Source organism: Phlebotomus papatasi, chromosome 1, assembly GCF_024763615.1.
Source record: "Phlebotomus papatasi isolate M1 chromosome 1, Ppap_2.1, whole genome shotgun sequence".
NCBI classification, from domain to species: Eukaryota; Metazoa; Arthropoda; class Insecta; order Diptera; family Psychodidae; genus Phlebotomus; species Phlebotomus papatasi.
This window is the reverse complement of record NC_077222.1, coordinates 86,778,914-86,800,880: the sequence shown is the minus strand read 5'-3', so window position 1 is coordinate 86,800,880 and position 21,967 is coordinate 86,778,914. Positions and strand designations below refer to the sequence as shown.

Below are 21,967 nucleotides of genomic sequence, written 5' to 3'. Positions count from 1 at the left end.
AGTCTAGAACATCTACCAACGTGAATATTGCGAATACTTCGTAAACATCATGAATATCGCGAATAATTCCTGAATATTGCGAATATCGCGAATATTTCCTGAATATTGCGAATATCGCGAATATTTCCTTAATATTGCGAATATCGCGAATATTTAGGGAAATATTCGAATATTTTCTTCTTCCCATATAAAATTGTAAATATTTTGTGAATATTGATTCTACAACATGAAATTTTGGTCAGTTGTTTGCCCCTTGTAAATCTCTTATAAACTTTTGAGAACTTTTTCTAAAACATAAAAAAAATCCATGTAATGCTTCGAGATTTATGCGCAATCGTCATTTGGATTAGCCTTTCACAGCGATCGGTATTCTTCACGAAGAAAAACAGATTATAAAAAGCACATAGAGAAGAATTAAAAAGAAAAAAAGAATTTGAAATATTGCAAGAAATAATAGCGAAAAAAAGCAACTTCCCCGCAAAAAATAGTCATCTTGTAAATAAAATCATTGACCCATTTGATCCATTGAACGCATAATTTAACGTAAAGGAAACACCAACACAACACACTCAATTTAATCCATAAGCGAAGATGAAAATATTTTGTAAAATATGTGATTTTCTAATACTTTCTACAGTTAGTTTTAATTACTATAAATAAAAGAAAAAAAATATAAAAGAACATAAAATAGTTGAGACATTTAGACAAAATAAAAAATCATGTCACGGAGCTTCTCCTTTGACTTTCAGTGATAAAAATAAACAATTTTGAAATTTTTGGTTTTTTTTTTGTAAACTTCAGAAAAACATCCACAGAAGGTTTTTCTCTGGAGGAAACAGAAAATTAAAAAAAAAAATGTATTTTTGTGTAGAAAATGAAAAAATTGAGAGCGAGAGCTAAAACCTAAAAGATAGAAGAAAAAATAAACCTAATTGAGTGACATTGGATGAGATATGACTTTATTCTTAAATTTAATTATATTGTTTGCAGTGCTGTATAGAAAGAAAAAAAAAGAAAACATTAAATTATTTGACACGATTGTAAATATCTTATTTGTATTGTAGGAAAAAAAAAAGATGATAAAGCTGTTTTGTATACAAAAAATGAATATATTTATATATTGTTGCAAAATTGAAACGAAAACCCACAGAATTAATATTTAAAGACAAAAAAAAAATCGCGAACTGTGAAAAAAAAGTATTGTACAGAAGGTGAAAAGAAAAATTATCTATTCGATATCTTTCACGAAAAGCTCTCTGACATTATTTTTAATGTGTCTGATTGATGAAAAAGAAATCACACACATGTGTAAAAATTATTTTATAATATTTTTTAAAAAAAGAAATGAAAAAAAAACTATAACTATTTTGGTAAATAATAAATCTCCAAATGACTGTGTATAAAATGATAAAAAATTAAGAGGTGGTATTTAAGGAAAAAAAAACTTATCAGACACAGAACAAAAAAAATACACTGAACGATTGACAAAACGACAAGAAAAATTCAGCACTTCGAAGCGACAATGGAAGATTGAAAAAAAAACAAGAAAAGGGTTGTTTGAAAAGGAAGACAGAGAAGAAAAACGAAGGAATGGATAGTAATCAAACAATTTTCTTGGGGGTAATAATGACAGATATTTACGATGTAATTTGTTTAGTAATCACGATTATAAAAAAATATAAATATATACAGAATATGAATATTACGTGAATATATTGAAAAAGTAACATGTATTTAAAAAAAAGTAATGAAAAAAATTAAGAAAAGATCATAATTAATATTAAAAAAAAGGAAAAATACACACACACATTAAATGAGAAAAAAAAACAGTTTGTAATCCTTGCATTGTAATAAAATATAAAAAAAAATATACATATACTATTTTAGTGTTTAGCACGTTTATATATTACTATGAATGAAAATGAAAAACAGAAGTAAATACTGCAACATTGAATAAACATTTCTGTAATAATTATAAACTTGTTCTTTCAGTCCTCTTTTAACTCCCCTTTTGATGGGCGCCCCAAAAAATATTCCACATCAAACAATTAAATTTCAAATTCCTCAGATCTTACCTCTTATTCATCTCTCCCTCTCTATCACTATACCGAAAGAATCTCAGAATCAGAGGGGAATTGGGGCTGGCAGGAAGGTATAGAAATGCCAAAGGAGGAATTTTGTGCCCTAGAAAGGCCATTTATGCGAAATATAAATTCTTCCCACTATCGCTGAATATAATTTTGTCCAAATATTTGTCATAGTTGGGAATTTTTCTCTTTCATAGTGACTCATTTTTAGTGCAGAGAAAAAAACGTCCTAAAAGCCCCCAGATATCCATCTCGTTGAGTGTTTATAGATGTGCAGGGTTATTTAGGGGTTGAAAGGGAGGGCTTTGGGTACAACAAAGTCTTGAATTTCATGAAATTTGAGACATAAAACACAATTTAAGTGAGATATTAACCACGACCTTCCATTGATTTTCAATGAGAAGCAAAGTTTTGCTGTTCATAATAGACATTTCTCTTTTGTAAAGTGATACTAGTGGGTTACTGGGAGGGTACATTGAACTTTTTGATGCTCAGCTTATGAGAATCTTTGGTCTAATAAGAATTTGTTTACAAGGGACTTTATACTCGATTAAAGACAAATTACTGTAAAAAGAGCCTTGTAAAATTCGGGAAAAAATTGTTCTGCTCTCCTATATAAGGTTTCAGAGTGCAGGCTGACCCAAATCATATCCTATGTTTCCCATATGTTTCTAGCGCGCCGAAAAAAATTTCTGATTTATTAGCTGCTTTATGTCAGTGTAGAATGAATTAGGAAAAAATATAAATGCAAAATAGAAGCCAATTTAGTAACGAAGAGGCAACCGAAAACCCCAAATTGGCAACCTACGTAGTCTTGGAGATATGTCGTGAATTGTATACGAAAACAGGGAAAAATTTACACTAAAATCGGTCGCATTTTTCGGAGCTAATGTCACCCCCCTGAACCAAATAGTAAATTAAGTGCTTTATAAGACCAAGGTATTGATATGATCTTTTTTTTTTGCTACTGATAAGGGGTAGTATCGAATCAAATTATAAAAACTTTATAAGAAGCGTAATATAGGGGAAACTATGGTACTATCGAGCACTAATTTTTATTTCTAAACTACTTGGACTATTTCGACCATTTCTTCAGTAGACAAGCATCGCTGTAGTGCCTTTAAATTCCTATAGGGGAAGACTTTGATCGTTCGCACATACGCTACATTCAAACACTTCATATTTCTCCCATATTCCTTTGTGAATCTCACATATGGCTATATATTGTAATAGCTAGCCTTAAATCCCATCTTTACTGAAAAAATTGAGAGTTTAATCCTTTTTCCTAGTTTCAGGAAGCAAAAAATAAAACAGGTCCAAAACTGTAATTTTGATGTGTAATACTTCATACGATATTGCACAATTCATATCACTTTTCTGAAAAACTACTATCACAGGGGGTAGAGGGGTTATTAGGGTTCAGATTTATGTAAAAATCTTTTAGGCTGAAGAGGCACTTTTTGTGGGTGGAAGAAAATTCACAAACTTGACTCAGATTTATCGATCGCACATAGAAGACATGGCTTCTCGCACATTTTCCAGGAAACTTCATTTTAGATGTAATTCTCTCATATTCACATCTACTGTAATCTACCAATTTGATCTACCACTAAAAAGTAAAACTTAAAAATCTTAAAGTTGATAAACAAGAAGTAATTTGACTCAAAAAGGCCGCAGTTGAGTAATTTTTAAGCAATTTTGCATATCCTTGATGTAAAAATATTTTTCAAGCTTGCACAAACTGAATGTACAATGAAAGAATCACACCTACAAATAAGCTCACACATTTTACAACTGGTTTTTGACAATCTTTGACATAACCTCACTTTTGTGTTGTTTTCATGTCAATAGAAAAACAAAATGTCCGTGAGAAACTGTTTTGTGAAAATTTTAGCTTGTTCACCTGCTGAAGCTCAATATCTGTGCTAAATCCCGATTCCTGCAGCTGCAGGAACAGAGAAATCTTCAATGATGCGCATTCAAACGTTTTTATGCATATTCGGCTCCGTGGAGGAATGGTGAAATCTTGTGTGGTCTTCTCGCTTCCAGAGTTTTAGTCAATTTTAGCTTTAAAAACTTATTGATTCGTGTAAATTTGGTGATATTTGGACTTTTTAAGAAAGTATTCATCAGATTTAACCACTTCCGGACTGAAGCTCTCATAGAATCAAGCAAAAAAAAAGGTTCTTAGTGTCAATAAAACATCTGTCAGAAAAGTTCCAAAAAAGTGATATTAAAATGTTTTATTCCTTGTACAAAGGTTTTAATCAAGTAGATTAGAGTTCCCTTTAAACAATGATGTGCAACTTTTAGTGTCCGGTGCAAAATTTACGGTGAAAATGGGGTGTTCAATGATGGCGTGAATCGTGTGCGAAGATGGAAACTTGATTGATCTATCGCACAAATCGCTATTAAATTTTCATTTTCCTTTGGAGGAAAATCTAAGGATTTCCTGGGATTTTGTGGGGTGGGATTATGAACCTTATAAGTAAGACATTTTTTTTGGCATAGTTGAAGAACCCATATGGTTTGCATGGTAGTTAGAAAAAATCACTGAACTTGAACATCATTTTTGTGTGCGAAAGATCAAAGCCTCCCCCTATTTTTGATTTCTCGAGAAAAAAAAGACTTGTTACTTTCGAACAATAAAAAAAGGTAGAAAATAAAGATTGGCATATAGTACAACCTTCAAGATCTTATTTGATTGAAGCTATATAATATGGAATGTTAAATATTTGACTTTGTCTTTCGAATTAAGATAACAACTGTCATATTTCATGTTAAATGTTTCTTGGTATTCTTTTTTTCACTTACTTCTTTTCATTAAACCGTTTTTACTTATCAAAATTTTGATAATCGAGCTGAAAAGTACAAGAACGTAAAACCGTGCTATATAAAAATTTAAAAATGCTAAATACTCTTCAGCTGGTCAACAGTCTTTTAATTATAGTTTTGCGTTATAAAAACAAAATCAAAGAAAAAATCAGAAAAATAATTTTCAAAAAACATAAAGAAAATCGAACAATTTTAATTAAAGCATTATAGACAAGAAAAGAATTGACCGATATTATGCTGTATGATTGTATGATTAATACAAATTTTAAATTCTCCATCAATTTTTTATCGGATTATAAAGAAATCTTTCCTAAGGAAGCACGACATTTGGCCAAAGTCTTACCGTTTTCTCGAGTTTCGTAAAACTATTTTTACTTTTCTATTTTCTTAAAATCATTTTCAAAGCTTTTCGGTTTTGTGAAATACTTTTCGATCAATTGCCATGAATTTTCTCAACACGACTCACTTATATTTTATTGATAAAATGTTTTGAACCTAAAAGTTGAATGAGTCATTGTAGCCATGGTTAGCATGGAAAATATTTTATGTAGGGGAAAGTCGTCTGCCTTTAAATGCAGCAGCCTTCAAATGTTGCGATTTTCTCGTTGTTCTCAAAAGCATAAATTATATTCTATTAACTATTAGGTAGATATCCATCATCCTCACAAATTATTAAAAAATGGAGAGCCTAGCTCCTATTTCCTAGATGCTAGATAAAAAAAATGAAAATGAGCTCTAAACTGTAATTTTGATGTTCCACAAATCATGCGATTTTTCATAGTAAAAATCATTTTACAAATAAATCTTCCATTGTGACACATAGAAGGTTAATCAGGCTTAATATTTCTGTTAATACATTTTGGTTCAGATGACACAATTTTTGTGGGTGGCAAAAATTTGCAAATATCACCCTGCAGCAGCCTTTAAATGCTAATGTCGTGTTCCTTTAAATCCTATCTTTCCATACATCAAAACATGTGAAATCGAACTCCTACTTTTCTCTGACGAACGTCATACAAATACTTATAACCTGCTATCTTGCTCCGGCCGGGATGTTTCAAGTTGACAATTTTCAACTTCAATGGCTTTTTCTTCCAAATTTTCATGTGCAAAACAGTGCTTCAGAAAAATGTGAAGAAAAGTTATTGTTTAATGTCTTTTGACTGCAGTGATGATTTTAGTGAGTGCGTTAGGCTTCAATCTAATCATTTATAGCCCATTTAGTTTTATTGATTCAATATTCTCAGTGAAAAAAAAACATTTAAAGGCAGCTGCCTCGCGTTTGAAGGCAGACTATGCCAGCTGCCTTCATACAAATCGACATCACTTTTTTAATTTCCTCAGAAGTACTAAATGAGGTAATCATATACGCCGAATGAACAAGAGAATTTTTTGGTGTAGTAGAAAATAAAATCCATTTTGTGGATTCTTCAGAAAAAAATCTTAAATTTGGAACTCCATTTTTCGTTTGAAGGCACACGACTTTCCCCTACTCAATTTCATAATTTTAGGCATTATGTCCTGTAGATCATGAAGACCATAAAAAAACAATTTGTTCTTTTATTTTGATTCTGAGTGACCTTGAGTATCCACCATCTGGAACGCACCTGATGGGGTACCCTAACCACACGATAGCATTTGATTTAACCCTCTATGCAGCGTAGCATCACAAAAATCGCATGTACAGTGGCAATAAGCGCTTTATTTATTTAAAAGTGCTATAGTGTCCTCGGTAATACTCTTACTAACACCTTTTGAAAATTTGAACTCATTTTATTTGAACTTGTTTAATTTGGGCATCTATTTAGATTCTGTCCTTGCGCTCAGGATGATTAAAAATTTGTTTGAAAAATTTCGAAATAGAGATTTATATTTCGAAAGTTTAATTAATAGGTAATTTTAAGATTTGCCTTTGTCCAAATGAGTCTCTTCCTTTTCTCTCAATAAAACAGTTCTTCCCAGTTTTCGTATGTTATTAATAATAATTCCGTCAGGTGCATAATCCCGAAGTGCTTAATGCCGGGACTGAGTGTACATGACAAAGGTCGATATCTCAAATACAGTTCATATTTATTTAACAACAGAATCATGACAGCAAGTTGATTTGCGTAAAATTACCCCAACGGTTACATCCCTAAAACACCTAAAACCAGCGGCAATGAAAAATTCAGAAGGTGCTCATACTCTTGGAAAGTTCTAACACTTCAAATTTTCCTTCAAAATTGCCTTCTCGTCGGTTACTAAATTAAATTATTAAGATTCTGTACAACTCAATTGCCATTATTTTCACGAAAGAGAAAGCTACGGTGAAAAATTATGCAAAATACGAGATTTTTCTGGAAAATTTCACAAATTAAAATTACTCAGTGGAAATTTGCTTTCGTTGAGTGGGTGAAAAAAGAGTACCTGGGAGAGCAAAGTGATAATTCCCCACGAGTGACACAATCTCCCTCTTTTCAATTAACTCAAGCATCCAAGCGTCTCCCCGAGAGGTGATTACCACGGGGAAAGAAGTGAATTGGTGTGACGAAGTGTTTGAGGGTGGAAAACGACGTCATGTCGAAAGATTACCCAAGAGTGAGGAAGAATCGTGAATGTTGACGAAAATGTAATTAATCGGGGCGGTTAGGGTATTCAGTGTCTTGAGTAAATTCAAAAATAATCGCCTTACGATGGGCAAAAGTGTTCAGAGTTGAGAGTGATATGAATCGCTGATGATTTCTTTACAATCTCTTGGACCTTATCAATGAATGGTTTTCTCACCAGAGCTTCATCCACTTACTTGCTCTCTTGAGATCTCTCCTCAAGTTCAGTATGATTGATAAAATCAACAGCTGAGCGATTCGGGCATTCGGCTGTGTTGATCACTTGCCGAGAATCTCAGGGCAAAATGAGTTGCTTCCCGAAATGTGAGGCAGTCTCTGTCCAATCTCTGCTGAAGCAACATCTTCATGCTCCTCGGTCTGTTGAGTGAAACCCTGGAAATTTTCTCTTGTATTCAGAGCAATGGCAGAAGAATGGACCTTTCTCGAGAGAGTGCATCGAATGCTTCAGGAGGAACAAATCCTTCCAACACCCCCCGAAGCTTCCGTTGTGGACTTCAAGTATCCCCATGAATTGTCGGTAAGTTTAGGACATTACAGAGTGGAATTTTTATTTTGTCTCAAAAATCACTCTTCCAACCTTATCGTCAATTTCAACTCCAAAAGAGAGATAATTTTGGAAATAATACCCTTTGTATTTGCAGAAAATCATCGACGTGTCTCTGGAAACTGAAGTGCCACGCACTTTGGACGAGGCTGAGGAATTGTGTCGTCTTGTACTCAAGTACTCTGTAAAGACGGGTCATCGATTCTTCTGCAATCAACTTTTTGGCGGCTGCGATCCCTACGGCTTGGCTGGCTCTTGGATCACCGATGCTCTCAATACGAGTCAGTGAGTATCTCTTTCTTACCAACATTCCTACAACCTTCCCATATCTTGAAAGTACTTAATTGACGATTAAACGGACCTCAATTGCTTGATAAATAGTACAACCAGAAATACTCGATCTTCTAATCAATTGCTAATATTTATGTAACATAATTGAGAAATTAATTACTCTGAAGATTTGCGATAAGGAGCAGAAATCAAAATTGCCCAAATAAAATTGTGGTACAACGCACGGTCTTTTCGTAGAATGCTGTTCTGATGCCTTTAAATAGGGATTATTAAATCTACTAAAAATATTCTTTGAATATTAAGTTAATATTTTATTGAATATGTTGCATACTTCTGCTTTGCGAATACATGTTTTACTGCTCAAACTCCACAGAGAGCAGTATAATGTCCTAGACACACTTACGACTTAAGCCGAGAGGCGATTTAGTGGAAAATGATGAAAATTAAATTTAACCATTATTTCAAATAAAATTATACTAAGCTGTCCCTCGGCTAATCCTCAGATCTGTCAAAGCCCTATAATAATAAAATTATAATATCCCGATTTTGAGTTTCATATGTATTTCTAATCCTTACCCCTTAACCCTTTAACCCTTTAACGACGAGATAGTTTTCGCGGACCGAAAATCAGCAATAAAAATTAAACCAATGAACGAAACAGTAAAAGGTCTTATATCTGGCCCTCGAAAAGCCAACAGAGTCTGATTTGGTGTATTTTTTGTCTCTATGAATGATAGGGACAAAAATAGCCTAAAAATTTAAGTATTTTTTCTGTCAATACTAATGAATGATCACTTTCAATCTAATGAAAAATATTATGTTTGAGTATTATAGTTTCTTTTCCCAAAACGGTTTTGCTTAAAAAAAAATTGGAAGTATAAAAAATATTTAAAATTATTTTTCATTATGAGAATTTCAAAATTCGTCATTTTTTAGCTTAAAAATTTACTATATAGCAAATAGGTGGAGACTTCCAAAAAATATCCTAGATTCCTTCAACCTTCTACTTTGAAATTACGTACAAACATAAGGAAAAAGTCACTTTAGGTAGTCAGGAAAAATTATTTTCTTTATGAGACACCGGCGTTCCAGTCGTCCTTAAAGGGTTAAGGACGATTGGGTCACCCGTGACCCAAAAATGAAATTTTTCCTACGGCCTTCTAAAGCTGTATTTTGCTCAAAAAAGTTAGAAAAAATTATTTTTTCTGACCCCTAATTTTTGGCCTTCTCGTCCGTAAATGGTTAAGGGGTCATAATTTTAGCATCCTTTTCTACGTCCTCCTTGTTCCATTTATTCTATAAAATAATTGTTGGCAAAAATCCATAAAGCAATTCTGATTTTCGGTTTATAAAATAGTATTTTTTAAAGAGACTTATGGCTTAAGCCAGGAGATGGCTTAGTGAGGAACTGATGGGAATCTAGTCTAAACATTATTTTGATTATAGTTAGATTAAGTCGTCTCTCAGCTTAAGACGTTGGTATGTGCAGCACATAGGTCACTTTAAGCCTTAGATACTTGACCTTAATTTAAATGTACAGGGTGGCTCGGGATTATCCATACCTTTGGGACCGAAAAAACCGCTCGAAATGGCTTTATGCATACAGAAAATTTGCAGACCCGCAAGAGATTTCTTTAAAATAAGTTAGAGAAACGATGTAATATATGCACAAAATTTTTGGTGCCAATATTTCTGGTATTTTCAGTCACCACATTTCAAAAAAAGTCATTTAAAATTATCGCCTTAACCCTTTAAGGACGATTGGGTCACCGGTGACCAAAAATGAAATTTTTCCTACGGCCTTCTAAAGTTTTGTTTTGCTCTAAAAAGTCTGAAAAATGATTTTTTCTGACCCCCAGTTTTTGACCTTCTTGTCCTTAAAGGGTTAAAAATGTTGTCTACTTTTTAACGGTAAGGTAGAGCCTGCGTATTTGAGATGCGAGTAGTTTGATACGCGGTGCATTATTCAAGTAAATGTGACAAAAACATTAATTGATGCGAGTTATAGTAGGGTTCCTCAAATTTGAACGACGCCGATGGTTGAATTCAAAATTTTCAAATTGAGGTTATGCGAAAAAAGTTTCCCGTGGAGTCTGAATTAGAACTATATTTCTCTGGTGTTTCTGCAATATTATCGTATTATATTAACTTCTTCAACAAATTCCATTTCTTTAACAATAAATTACATTGGTAAACTCTCTTAAAGTTGTTTTTCTAAATTTAGGAAAAGTGTATTTCACATCAATTCCGTTACATTTTTGAAAATATTGTTCAAATTTGAGGAGTAGGAAATGTCATCTATACCCCCCAAACGTTCAAATTTGAGGAACTCTACTGTATTTTAATAAACTCTATAATATTGAGTATACTAAGAGTTATACAAAATTTCTGTTTGTGTTTTAGAAATAATGCTTTAAAGTCAAAATACAAAAAAAGAGTCTCAAACATGCCGGCTCTCCCCTACTGCAGAAAGTGATTTGACAAATTAGCTCCCAATGGTAGGCAAATACGTATGACTATGTTTGCATAATTCCATTATATGCATAATTCCGATATGTATAATCCTGGGTGGAGCCCCCTGTAATCTATTTTCAGATAAAGTATCATGTTTGAAATGTATTTCTGTTTAAGTAAATCATAAGTGACAAAGAATACAATATTTGATACTGAATATTAAAAAAACCAACAAATGTGTATTTTAGGTTATATAATACCGACAATGATTTTAATGCCCCAGGCATATTTACAACTTAAGCCGAGAGACAGCTTTACGTAATTATAATCAAATTAATGATTTGACTAAATTCTCATCAGTTTCCCAATAACTAAACCGTTTCTTGATTTAAGCCGAGAGACGGATTAGTCAGAAATTAATGGAAATGTAATGTGATCATTATAAGGACGTTGAGCTGTGTCTCGGCTTAAGTCGTCAGTGTATCTAGAGTATAAATCTGAATGATATAGGGGAAAGTACTCTCCCTTCGAACGTTCATGCCATTTGATATGAATTTCTTTTACTTTTCCTAAGAGATTTCCACATGATAGTCACATAATTATCAATAATTGATAATAAGCTAACTAATATTCAATAGAAATGTTTAAGTCTCTTAGGAAAACTAAAAGAAAATTCACATTATTCGAAAGCATGAACGTTTGAAAGGAGAGTACTTTCCCTACACTGTTAAAAATAAAAGGATCAAATTCATCCAAATTTGATCCTTTTGTAAGGGATGGATTCTATTATAAAAAATGTGCATTCAAAGTTCGAAATTTGATCCATCCTTTGCAAAAGCATCATATTTGGATCAATTTTATCCTTTTGTTTTCATCACAGTAGCATTCTAACCCTGAAAGATACCATTTCATAAGCACCTTTTAGAGTTGGATAGGGATTCCGAATTCACCCTGTATAACTTTTCTTAAATAAAATCAATATCCTTTCCTTACAAATGGCCACCACAATTTTCCTTAGGTCTTAATTAGTTTAAAATTCGACAAAATTGCAATGAAGATCTTGATACCAATAGCAGAGATCGTGTGATATTTTTTTGTTCTTCATTCCTAATAACGGTTTTTCTAGATCAAAGGTTAAAAAGGCTCTAGAGATAGAGCATATTTCTTAAGCGGGTCATGTTGTGCTCAATGGAATGATCTTGGAATTTCCGGCAATTCTAAATTCCATTGTTTTGAGTTATTTATGAATCGATTCAAATCGGTTTTAAACCGGTAAATAGTAAATTATACGAAAGTATTTTGCCATCTCGTTTTTTGAGATTTATTTTAGATAAAATTTTTAATAACTTTTCTCTTATGCATTATTATCTTATTATGATTTATTTTCCAAAAGATATGGCAAAGCGTTCCAGCTATGCGGAATGGTAGAATTCACGAAAAAGAGCTCTGCGTATATTTATCATTTCGCATTTTTTGGGCGCACACCGATTTAGTACCGATCAAATTGATTCATGAATTTAAAAAAAAACAATCATTCCGAAATAAAAAATTGCTTAAGAAAAGCACATTTTAGAATATTTTTGCACGAGTAACAAGTAAACGGACAAATGAAAAAATAAATCCGAAAAAGGTAAATCATTTACGGGTATTTTATCGATTCATTACCGAGTCAGCCCAGTGCAGTCGGATTGGAAATTTGAAGATATTTCACAAAAGTCTAAATTTAAGCAAAGTGGTTTAACCTTCGAAAATTCGATATCGAAATGTTTTTCGAACATAGGTGTCTAAGGACAAGGTATTCATTTTGACCATCTTCAAAACAAATTCGAAAATGAAAAAAAGTTTTAGGAGCTGTTTGTAAAGTAAACCAAAAAGTCATGGTTTTGGGGGGGTAGTAACAGACGGAGGAAAAAGAAAAAGAAACTGTCCTAGATAATATTTACCATTTAGTACCAAGTCGTATGATAAGTTGAAAACAGTGGATTATAGAACTGTTCTCTCTCTGAGCTCGAGCAATCAAAAGACTGTCTTTTAAATTTTGCAGAAAAATGAAAAAAATACTGTAAAAAAATCATTCTTAAAGGTTCATGAAATTTATTTTAATTGTGATCCATTTACAAGGACAAACAACACTACTTTAAGAGAGAAAGAAAAGTTAAGGAATACGATCTGACTGAATTATTTAGATGAAGTTCTTTTTAGACTCTGTTTAGCCATTGCATTGTGAGTACGAGTACAATTTTAAGTCCGTTCGGAGGATATGAAAAACCGTAACTGAATTAAAATGATGGAGAATCCTCTTAAAATTAGACATTCCACTTAAGCGATGCGACTTTATATAAATATACCATGCTGTGATAATATATTATATTTTGAACGTTGTGTCTCAAAAAATTCTTTCAGAACTTATAACACACAGAACCATTTTTGAACTCACCTCAATTTTTTACTTCTATTTCTTGTTTTTAAATTAATGTTGATTGAAAAATTTTATAAGATGACCATAGTCAATTAATTACATTACTCCATATCCTCTTTTCAAAGATCCACAAACGAGTTCCAGTATTTCAATCACACTAATAAAATATTTTCAAATTGATAGATACACCTTTGAAGTTGGTCCAGTGTTCACTCTGATAGAGGATGCTGTGGTGCGCAAATGCCTGGATCTTTTTAATTTTATTGAAGGAGATGGAATCTTCAGCCCAGGTGGATCCATGTCCAATATGTATGCCATGATTCTGGCGCGCTTTAAGCTCGATCCACATTTCAAAACAGCAGGATTATTTGGTGCAAAGCCCTTGGTTGCCTTTACATCTCAAGACGCCCACTACAGCCTGAAGAAGGCAGCCCACTGGATGGGAATCGGTCTGGACAATCTTGAGGTTGTGAAGTCAGATGATCGTGGGCGAATGTGTCCAGATGCCCTCAGGGAGGCCATTGAACGCGTTAAATGCGAAGGTCGGCGACCATTCTTCGTGAATGCCACTGCGGGAACGACGGTTCTCGGGGCCTTCGACGACATCAACAAATTAGCGGATGTTTGCGAAGAAACTGGACTCTGGCTGCACTTGGATGCATGCCTCGGAGGCACTGCAATTCTCTCCAAAAACCACAAGAGTCTTCTCAATGGATCTGAGAGGTTGAATTCTCTGGCGTGGAATCCCCATAAAACTCTAGGGGCACCCCTACAGTGCTCTATTCTGCTGGTTAAGGAAAAGGTAAGGGAAGTTCTTCACGATTCTTTTTTCTAGCTGTTATTCATTCATAATCACGTTATTGGGATTTTGGGATCTCAACTTGGGAAGTCAGCTATTTTTGAACACACGGAAAATGTATTTTAATCATCCCTCATTCACTTGATTCTGAAAACGATCAGTTGCCAAAAACGAGATTATTGTCCAGCTAGTGAAAAGTGAAAGTATTTTTATATATTTTTTTAGATTAGATATTAAGGACAAATGATTCTTTAGAATCTCAAAAACCAATAAACTTGCTTGTTATTCAAGATTTTAAAACCTCCAGGAACTGACATGACAAACTTCTCAAACTTTTCTTTAGTTTTAAAGTCAGTCGGGAGGAGTTTTTAAACCTTTTATAAAATACAAAAAAAATGGAAAGAACTGGGTTGGATGAAGCATCTTTAAATTTTAACTCAGACTTACAAATCTTTAATTTTAAGAAAAAATGTTGAATTTAAATATTTAAACTACGTATCTGTGTTTAAGAATTAAGAGGATTGTTCAGAAATTTACAGGAAATTCTAATTGATATTTAGCAATCCTTCCAGGCCAGGCTTAATATAACCGTCGAATTTAGTGCTTGAACTTATCCTACAATGACACCAAGTTTAAAAAGAAACTGGAAAAATAGTATAGGAAGAATCTTCTTAAACATTTCCGCTCTACTGCCATGTTTAATTTCCATTAAATATTCAAATTAAAGTCAAACTTTAGTAATTATCGAACAGAAATATAGTGAAAATTTTCCAAAGATATTAAGCAAATATTATAATTTTAAACTCATAAACATTTCATTAAGTTTTATAAATTTTTAAAAGTATAAAGTTTAAAAATATTATAAATTAAAACTGTTTTATTTATAAAAAAAAATTAAAACAACAAATTATTTATTATACTTATGGAATACGAATAATGTATTGAAATTATTGCGAACTGGATAACCTTGCGATAACCTTGGAGAATCTTGGATAATTTTCATTCAGTAAATGAAACGAAAAAGTTCATCATTGGCAAAAAGTAGTTAATTCACTTTATAATTTAGGATATGCAAAAAGATTTTTTAACTGGATTTCTTCAGGTCTTGTAATAGAATAGAATATACACTACTTCAGGACATAATCCAAACAAGGATTCTTCATATATAATCCGATGTAGTTATATAATCCGCTTTTCTTCAACTTGGTACCGGATTAGGTCTGGAGTTCAAGCTGTATGAGTTATAATCCCATTCCCACCTCTCAACAATCATGTTTTTCATTAATTTTGAAATTGGCCCTAGATTTTTTTGAAATTTTCCCTCTGGCCCCTGCTCGGTCAAGTGACAAACCGCGGTAGAGTAGGATACTCAACAAGATTTTCTTAGAAAAGCGGAAAAAATTAAAATTTAAACACTGAAAAGTATATTATACATGCATATTTTAAGAAATTCATAAAGTTTGATAGCGACATTGTACCGTTTAATTATGTGTTAATTTAAAAAAAAATTAAATCGATAAAATAAAAAAAATAAAATAAATTAAAATAAGTTTTGGAGGTAGCTAAGTTGAATATTTCATTAATAGATACCTTTGACCGAAAACTTTTCAAATTTTCTAAGGCTAAAATTAAGTCACTCTGGAGGGTCAATACTTCAACTGATTTGGTTTAATTTGGATTCTTGAATTTCTTTTATTATTTTATTGTTCTAGTTAAAAATGTTCTTATTGGGTCAGGTTGTAAATTAGGTTATTTTAGCTTAGGCTTCAGACCTAAGGGTCAAGCACGTGGCATAACTTTACTAATTTCTTTTCATTCAATAGTTTTCGGAATATTTCGATTTAGGATTCGGTATTAAAGGCAAATGATCCACTATATCCTGAAAAACCAATATTTCTTTATCTTCAATTTCGGAATCTCCGAAAATAGGCCTAAACTTCCAGTCTTTGAAATCCGTATATAGTAAAGAGAGGTAATCCGGATACTTTTCATAGAGTGCGACTTTAATGCTTGTTTTTTGACTGATGAAATATTTTTTTCCCCATTCCAAATCAATAGAATTATTCTTTGTTTAATTTAGAATCATAATAGAAATAGAATTTTAGCAATAATATTGATGAAAATTAATAAAATTACGATAATATTAATATATGCGCAAGAATGTTACTGCGACGCTTTTATGTAACTCCGTTGAATTCGATCAAACTCGGATGCTCATTTTAAGGAAAAGTTTAATGCATAAAAATGAGAAGATATTATTTCAAAAACATTTTTTTAGAGTTTTATTCCATCAATTCATTTCAATAATTTATTATTTAATTATATATATTATTATTTATTTTAATATTGCACTCAATTCTTTGATTTTTCCTCGGTTTTCTTGGCTGACTTCCTTCCACGTTTTTTCTTTTCAGCTTCAATTGGCATTTGAGCCTTTTTCTTTACCATGTGTTTCTCCTTTAGTTTTATCTCCTTTTCTTCTGCCCTTATTTTTTTGTTCCTCTCTCTGGTCAACTTCCGTTCAGCAATTTCTTTCTTTTTTTGTAAATCCTGCCTCAATTTTTCCTCCTGTTCCGCGATAATTTCCTCGGAAGATACAATATACTGGTGTTTGACATTGCTAGCTTTGACCCTCTTCTTCTGACGACGTTTTGGAATTTCTCCTGGCCAGAAATAGCATTTTTTAGTGTGTCGAAGATCGGTTGAGTCTCAGAAGTTGCAGAGAGTTGGTTTCCAGGGATAACTGGATCATTTGAAGGATTATTGTCGGTGGCCTGATCGTGCTGGTTATTGATAATGGACTCCTCTGAATGTTGGAAAACAATTTTCGGGAAATAAAGACCAGCATAGAAAAGTGGCCCATCCATCCAGCCACTCTGTGGTGACGTTCCCATTTTCCATCCTTCTGCGTTGTGAATGGCAATTTTTGGAGTAATGTCAGTTTTATGAACAGCCATTGGAGGAGCAAGTTCGCCAGTAGCTGACACCATGAAGAGTACTGTGATACATTGCTTCGGTCCTGAATTTTTAAGAGATGGAACTACACGTGAACCTCTCCTGGACAGGACATTTCCATCTTCCGGTGTCAAAAAGAAGGCACTTTCGTCGCAATTAAAAACACGGTCTGGTGAAATGCTCAGAAGGTTGTGTTCTGTGAAATATCCAAGACAATTCTGAAACCATTCCGTGAGGTCTTCAGCAGTAACAGTAGCTCTTTCCAATGAGAAGGATTTTGGCTTGCGCATGCTGAGCTCTGGATGACGCTTAAGAAAATTCCTGAACAAAACGTCTCCGGGTCTTCCAGCTGTAAAATGGTTTGGAATTTTGTAGACCTCACAGATGAGTTTAACGCTGTCCAGAACTTGTTCCTTCCCGATGGGATGCTAGCCATCCGCACATCCCAGGATCCATTTGACAAGTTCTTTTTCCTGTTCTTTTGAAAGAATTGTTGGCCTGCCATTGCATTTGGGCACTCCTCTGGGTATTTGCCGGTCAATTTGTTATGCAGTGTTGTTCTTGGGACATTAAATGTTTTGGATGCATATGCTATGGTAGAACCATCTCGTACACACTGCAAGGCATTCCTAAGACCTTCCTTAGAGTAGGGCTTGTCCTTATAGGTCTTTTCTTTTGTTCCCTTTGGCATCTGAAACAGAAAAAGAGTCCTGAACAATGCAAATTCCTAACCAAAACATTGACTTTCACCGCATCCGACATGCATCGAAATGTAAACATTCACAAAAATCACTTATTTCTGTATGAATTATTTATATTATCAATAAACTCTTACTCACCTTGTAGATCAATAACTACACTAACTTTTATTAATAATTTTGATTGCAAATAATGTTTTATTATATAGAAAAAACACTAAACTTTTTCCAGCGACGAGCTGTCAACAGCAAAATTTTCTCAGAAATTAAATTTTTAGTACACAACCCAGCTGACCCGAGCTTAAAAAATATTTCTTGTACCCACTTATTAAACCGATAAAAATATAATTTTTGGTTTTTCTTAAAGTAGAATAGTTATTTTATGATACTTCAGTAATTAATTACAGAATTGAAAATATAAATTATATTTTAAGTGGATGTATCGGAGTTAAATCGGTCGCGGCATCCGAGTTTTGCAATCGTCGGAGTTACATGGCCTTACTATAAGCTTGTTTTACAAAGAATTAGTTTTTTGTATGTTGGAACCCTTTTTGAAATTTCCATAATTAGTGCTTTATTTCAAAAGTGTTCAAACAGTTTTAGAAATTAACGTTTTCTAAAAATCTGTATTTGTTATAACTGATAAAATTAAGAAGCATAATTAAATTTTACATTATCAATACAAAGGAAAGTGGTTTAAAAGTTCAGATTTTACACTGTTATTTCTCGTCATTTTATTAAACACAATTTTAAATGGTATTTTTTCAAAAAGCTGGAACTCTATTCAGGTATAATAGAGTAATATTGGAATATAATCCTAAATTCTAATTTTTGAGATTTGCGTCCTAATTTAAATAAGAAATGGATCATGAAGAAATACTTTTAAGTGCAAAGGACTTATTATTTCTTCGTGTTATTTTTCTCTTTGCGAATTTGAAAAAAATAATAAAATCAAAAAATTTTAATTTAGGTCCGAATCCAAATTGGCTAATTGCACCCTAAAGCCTCGGGAACATCTTTTAGATCGGGAAAATTTCATGAAATAAAAATTAACATCCCCTTCTCTTCTTTCTAAAATGTTTTACGTATGTCTATCACACTCTATTGTACTCAAAATTCGATTAAAATGAATTTAATTTGGTGTTCAAAAGAAAAAGAAGAGTCCGAAAAAGCGGGATAGACATATGTACGCAAAACGTTTGAAAAAGGGATGTGAATTTTGATTACGTGAAATTTTCATGATGTCAAAATTCTCATCACTTTCTTTTTCTAACCTATTGCATCTATCTGACTCCTTCGCACTCTTCTTCTTCTTCTTTTAAACATCATTACAAACTAAATTTACCTCAACCGAATTTGGAGGAGTTCGAAAGAGTGAGGTATATTCATACAAAATGTTTGAGAAAGAAAGGGATGCGAATTTTGATTTCATGAAATTTTCCTGATCTAAAAGGTGTACAGTGCATTTCCGATTTTAAAAGACAAGTATATTTTTTACTGATTAGCTTTTCTTATACTATTTTTAATGATGACATAATTTTAGATGAATCGAAGTTTTACAATTTGTTTTTCATTGTTTAAGTAATCATTTCAAAACTGTACCTCACTTGAGCATCCTTTAAGTTTCTTTTTTTTTTTAGATATGATTGCCAGTTTATTTAAGTTATTTTCCTAAACCAAATTTCTAATGAAAGATTCATAGCTTCCATAAAATTAAATTAGTATCACACGCTTTCAATTCTTAGTGATAGTATGCTGAACTCATTCAGAAGTCACTCCGTGTTCAATTTCTGAATCAGTGTAAATACTTATCTATTCACGTTTAAATCACGATCTCTTCCAATGCTTCCTGATAACGAATACGATTATTATCAGTTGAATTTTCGTGATATTTTTTAGTTGATGTAGAAATTCTTTCTATTGCAGAATTTGCTGCACAAGTGCAACTGCGCCAATGCTGATTATCTATTTCAACAGGATAAATTCTACGATATCTCCTATGATACTGGCGATAAGAGCTTTCAGTGTGGCAGAAAAGTAAACATCCGGTTCTTTGGGAATTGTTATAATTTTACAAATGCCTTATTTATTCTCAGGTGGATGCTTTCAAGTTCTGGCTGATGATGAAAGTGCGTGGAGTTGGAGATCTTGGGGACAAAGTCGACAATTCCATGGCAATGAGTAACTATCTCACTGAACAATTGAGAACTAGGCCGGGATTCCGTCTTGTTCTGGAAGAGTTTCAGTACACAAACGTCTGCTTTTGGTATATTCCCAAGGCGATGCGTGGGCAAGAAGAGACTTCAGACTGGTGGAATAATCTCTATAAGGTACTCTCAATTGTCTGGAAATTCCTCTTAATAGACTAAACTAATTCTCCTCGTAACAGGTTGCCCCTCTAATAAAGGAAAAGATGGTTAAGAAGGGATCCATGATGGTGGGATTTACACCACTTCTACACAAGGGAATTGGGAATTTCTTCCGGATGGTTATCACATGTCAACCCAGCTTCTCCCGCAATGACATCGACGAATTTATAGTTGAGATAGAGCAGTTTGGCGACAGCCTCAACTTCCCACTGTGAGCCACAATCAGTATTGTTAGAAAGGGTCACAATTTGCCAAAATTTTATCTGTCATGCTTTCTTATCTTTCTCTCAAGAAATCAGCCTCATTCATGTTCAATTGTAATTATTGAGTGCTGATTAGATAGGAAACTAATCATTTTTTTCTTAAAGGCATCGCAGTTTATAAAGAAATTCATAGATTTATTTTTTTTTATTGCCGACAGTATTCGGTATTTTCTAGTATGAAACCTGTATAATCGAGTGAGAATGAAATAAATTTTTTAATATCAGAACTAGACTAAATATTTTTAATTATTTCAATGTATTAAGATTAATTGCATATGCTGTTGAATTTCACGGCATTTTGATAACCTCTGGAGCAGACAAAATTGATTTATGCTCAGTGTCAGATCGTTTTTGATAAGACACTAAAAAGACGTAAAAATTTATGAGCACTTGAGCAGCTAATTACCAGACAATTTCGCGCGAAAATTAAGATAAGACTGAAATATGCTGTATTATAAATTTGATAATTACACATTATGCTTGAAGAATTACAATTAAAGTTTAATGACTTGTCCCTATGGATTAACATAGATTGTGGATTATCATTATTTCAGCACGTAGGGGAAAGTACCCTCCCTTCGAACGTCCATTCCTTCGAATCGGTGGCAGCCAAAATCCCGAAAGGCAAAATTCCGAACGCCAAAATCCCGAAAGCCAAAATCCCGAATTTTCAAAATCCTGAAAGGGATGAAATTATATGGAGGAAAATGTTTAGAATAATTTCCTAAGACACAGAAGATTTCCCTTTGCCTCCAGCAAGCGCGGGTATAATCGTGGGAATAGCTGTGTCACTTTTAAGAATTCAGGATTTTGGCTTTCGGGATTTTGGCGTTCGGGATTTTGGCTTTCGGGATTTTGGCTTTCGGGATTTTGGCGTTCGTGATTTTGACCGGGACCCTAAATTTGGATCAATTTGATCATTCTATTTTTACCAGTGTAACATTAAAGATATTTGGAGGTATATGCCTATGCCCATAATTCCCGAATTGGCATTTAACCCTTAAACGACGAGATACTTTTTACGGACTGAAAATCAACAATAAAAATTAAACTGAGAAACGTAATCAATGATAAGTCTTACATCTAACCTTGGAAAGGCCAACAAAGTCTGATTCAGTTAATTTTGTGCTACTATGAATTATAGGGACAAAAATAGCCCAAAGATTTAAGTAAATTTTCTGACAATACCAATAAATAATATTTTTCGCTTTGAAAAATATTACGTATGAATATTATAGTTTTTATTGCCAAAAGGGTTTTGCTTAAAAAAATTTGAAAGTATAAAAAATAAATAAAATCAATTATGAATTTGAGAATTTAAAAATCCGCCAATTTTGAGCTTAAATACATAGCAAATAGCTAGTGACTTGCAAAAAATATTGCAGATTCCTTCAACCTTCTACTTTACAATTATGTACAGACATAAGAAAAAAATAATTTTAAGTAGTCAGGAAAAGTTATTTCCTTTATGGGACACCGGTGTTCCAATCGCTCTTAAAGGGTTAAAGTAGAAGCAGTGGAATATTTTTTTAAAGTTCTCGGGATTCCATATAACTTAACCTTGTCGCAGTTTTTCTCCACCCCAAATTAAAGAATTTAAAAATGCTTTCAGAGGAAGAAAAGATGAGCACTGGAATATGGGACAGC

The 21,967-nt window shown here is 32.9% G+C and overlaps 1 protein-coding gene across 1 annotated transcript; it reads left to right on the top strand.

The window, feature by feature from the left end:
• Positions 1 to 7,095: 7,095 nt before the first annotated feature.
• Positions 7,096 to 20,550, top strand: LOC129797918 (cysteine sulfinic acid decarboxylase). Its single transcript, XM_055840798.1, has 6 exons — positions 7,096 to 8,045; positions 8,170 to 8,357; positions 13,420 to 14,038; positions 19,615 to 19,725; positions 19,785 to 20,018; positions 20,078 to 20,550. Exons 1-6 carry the CDS (start codon positions 7,929 to 7,931, stop codon positions 20,270 to 20,272), a joined length of 1,464 nt encoding a protein of 487 aa, XP_055696773.1. The 5' UTR covers positions 7,096 to 7,928; the 3' UTR covers positions 20,273 to 20,550.
• The last annotated feature ends 1,417 nt before the right edge of the window (positions 20,551 to 21,967 follow it).

Bases quoted from the DNA above. Each gene is read 5' to 3' on its own strand.
- LOC129797918 (XM_055840798.1), top strand. From the start codon at position 7,929: ATGGCAGAAGAATGGACCTTTCTCGAGAGAGTGCATCGAATGCTTCAG. The intron at 8,046-8,169 runs GTAAGTTTAGGA...TTGTATTTGCAG, and splicing joins AGTATCCCCATGAATTGTCG to AAAATCATCGACGTGTCTCT. The intron at 20,019-20,077 runs GTACTCTCAATT...TCCTCGTAACAG, and splicing joins GGTGGAATAATCTCTATAAG to GTTGCCCCTCTAATAAAGGA.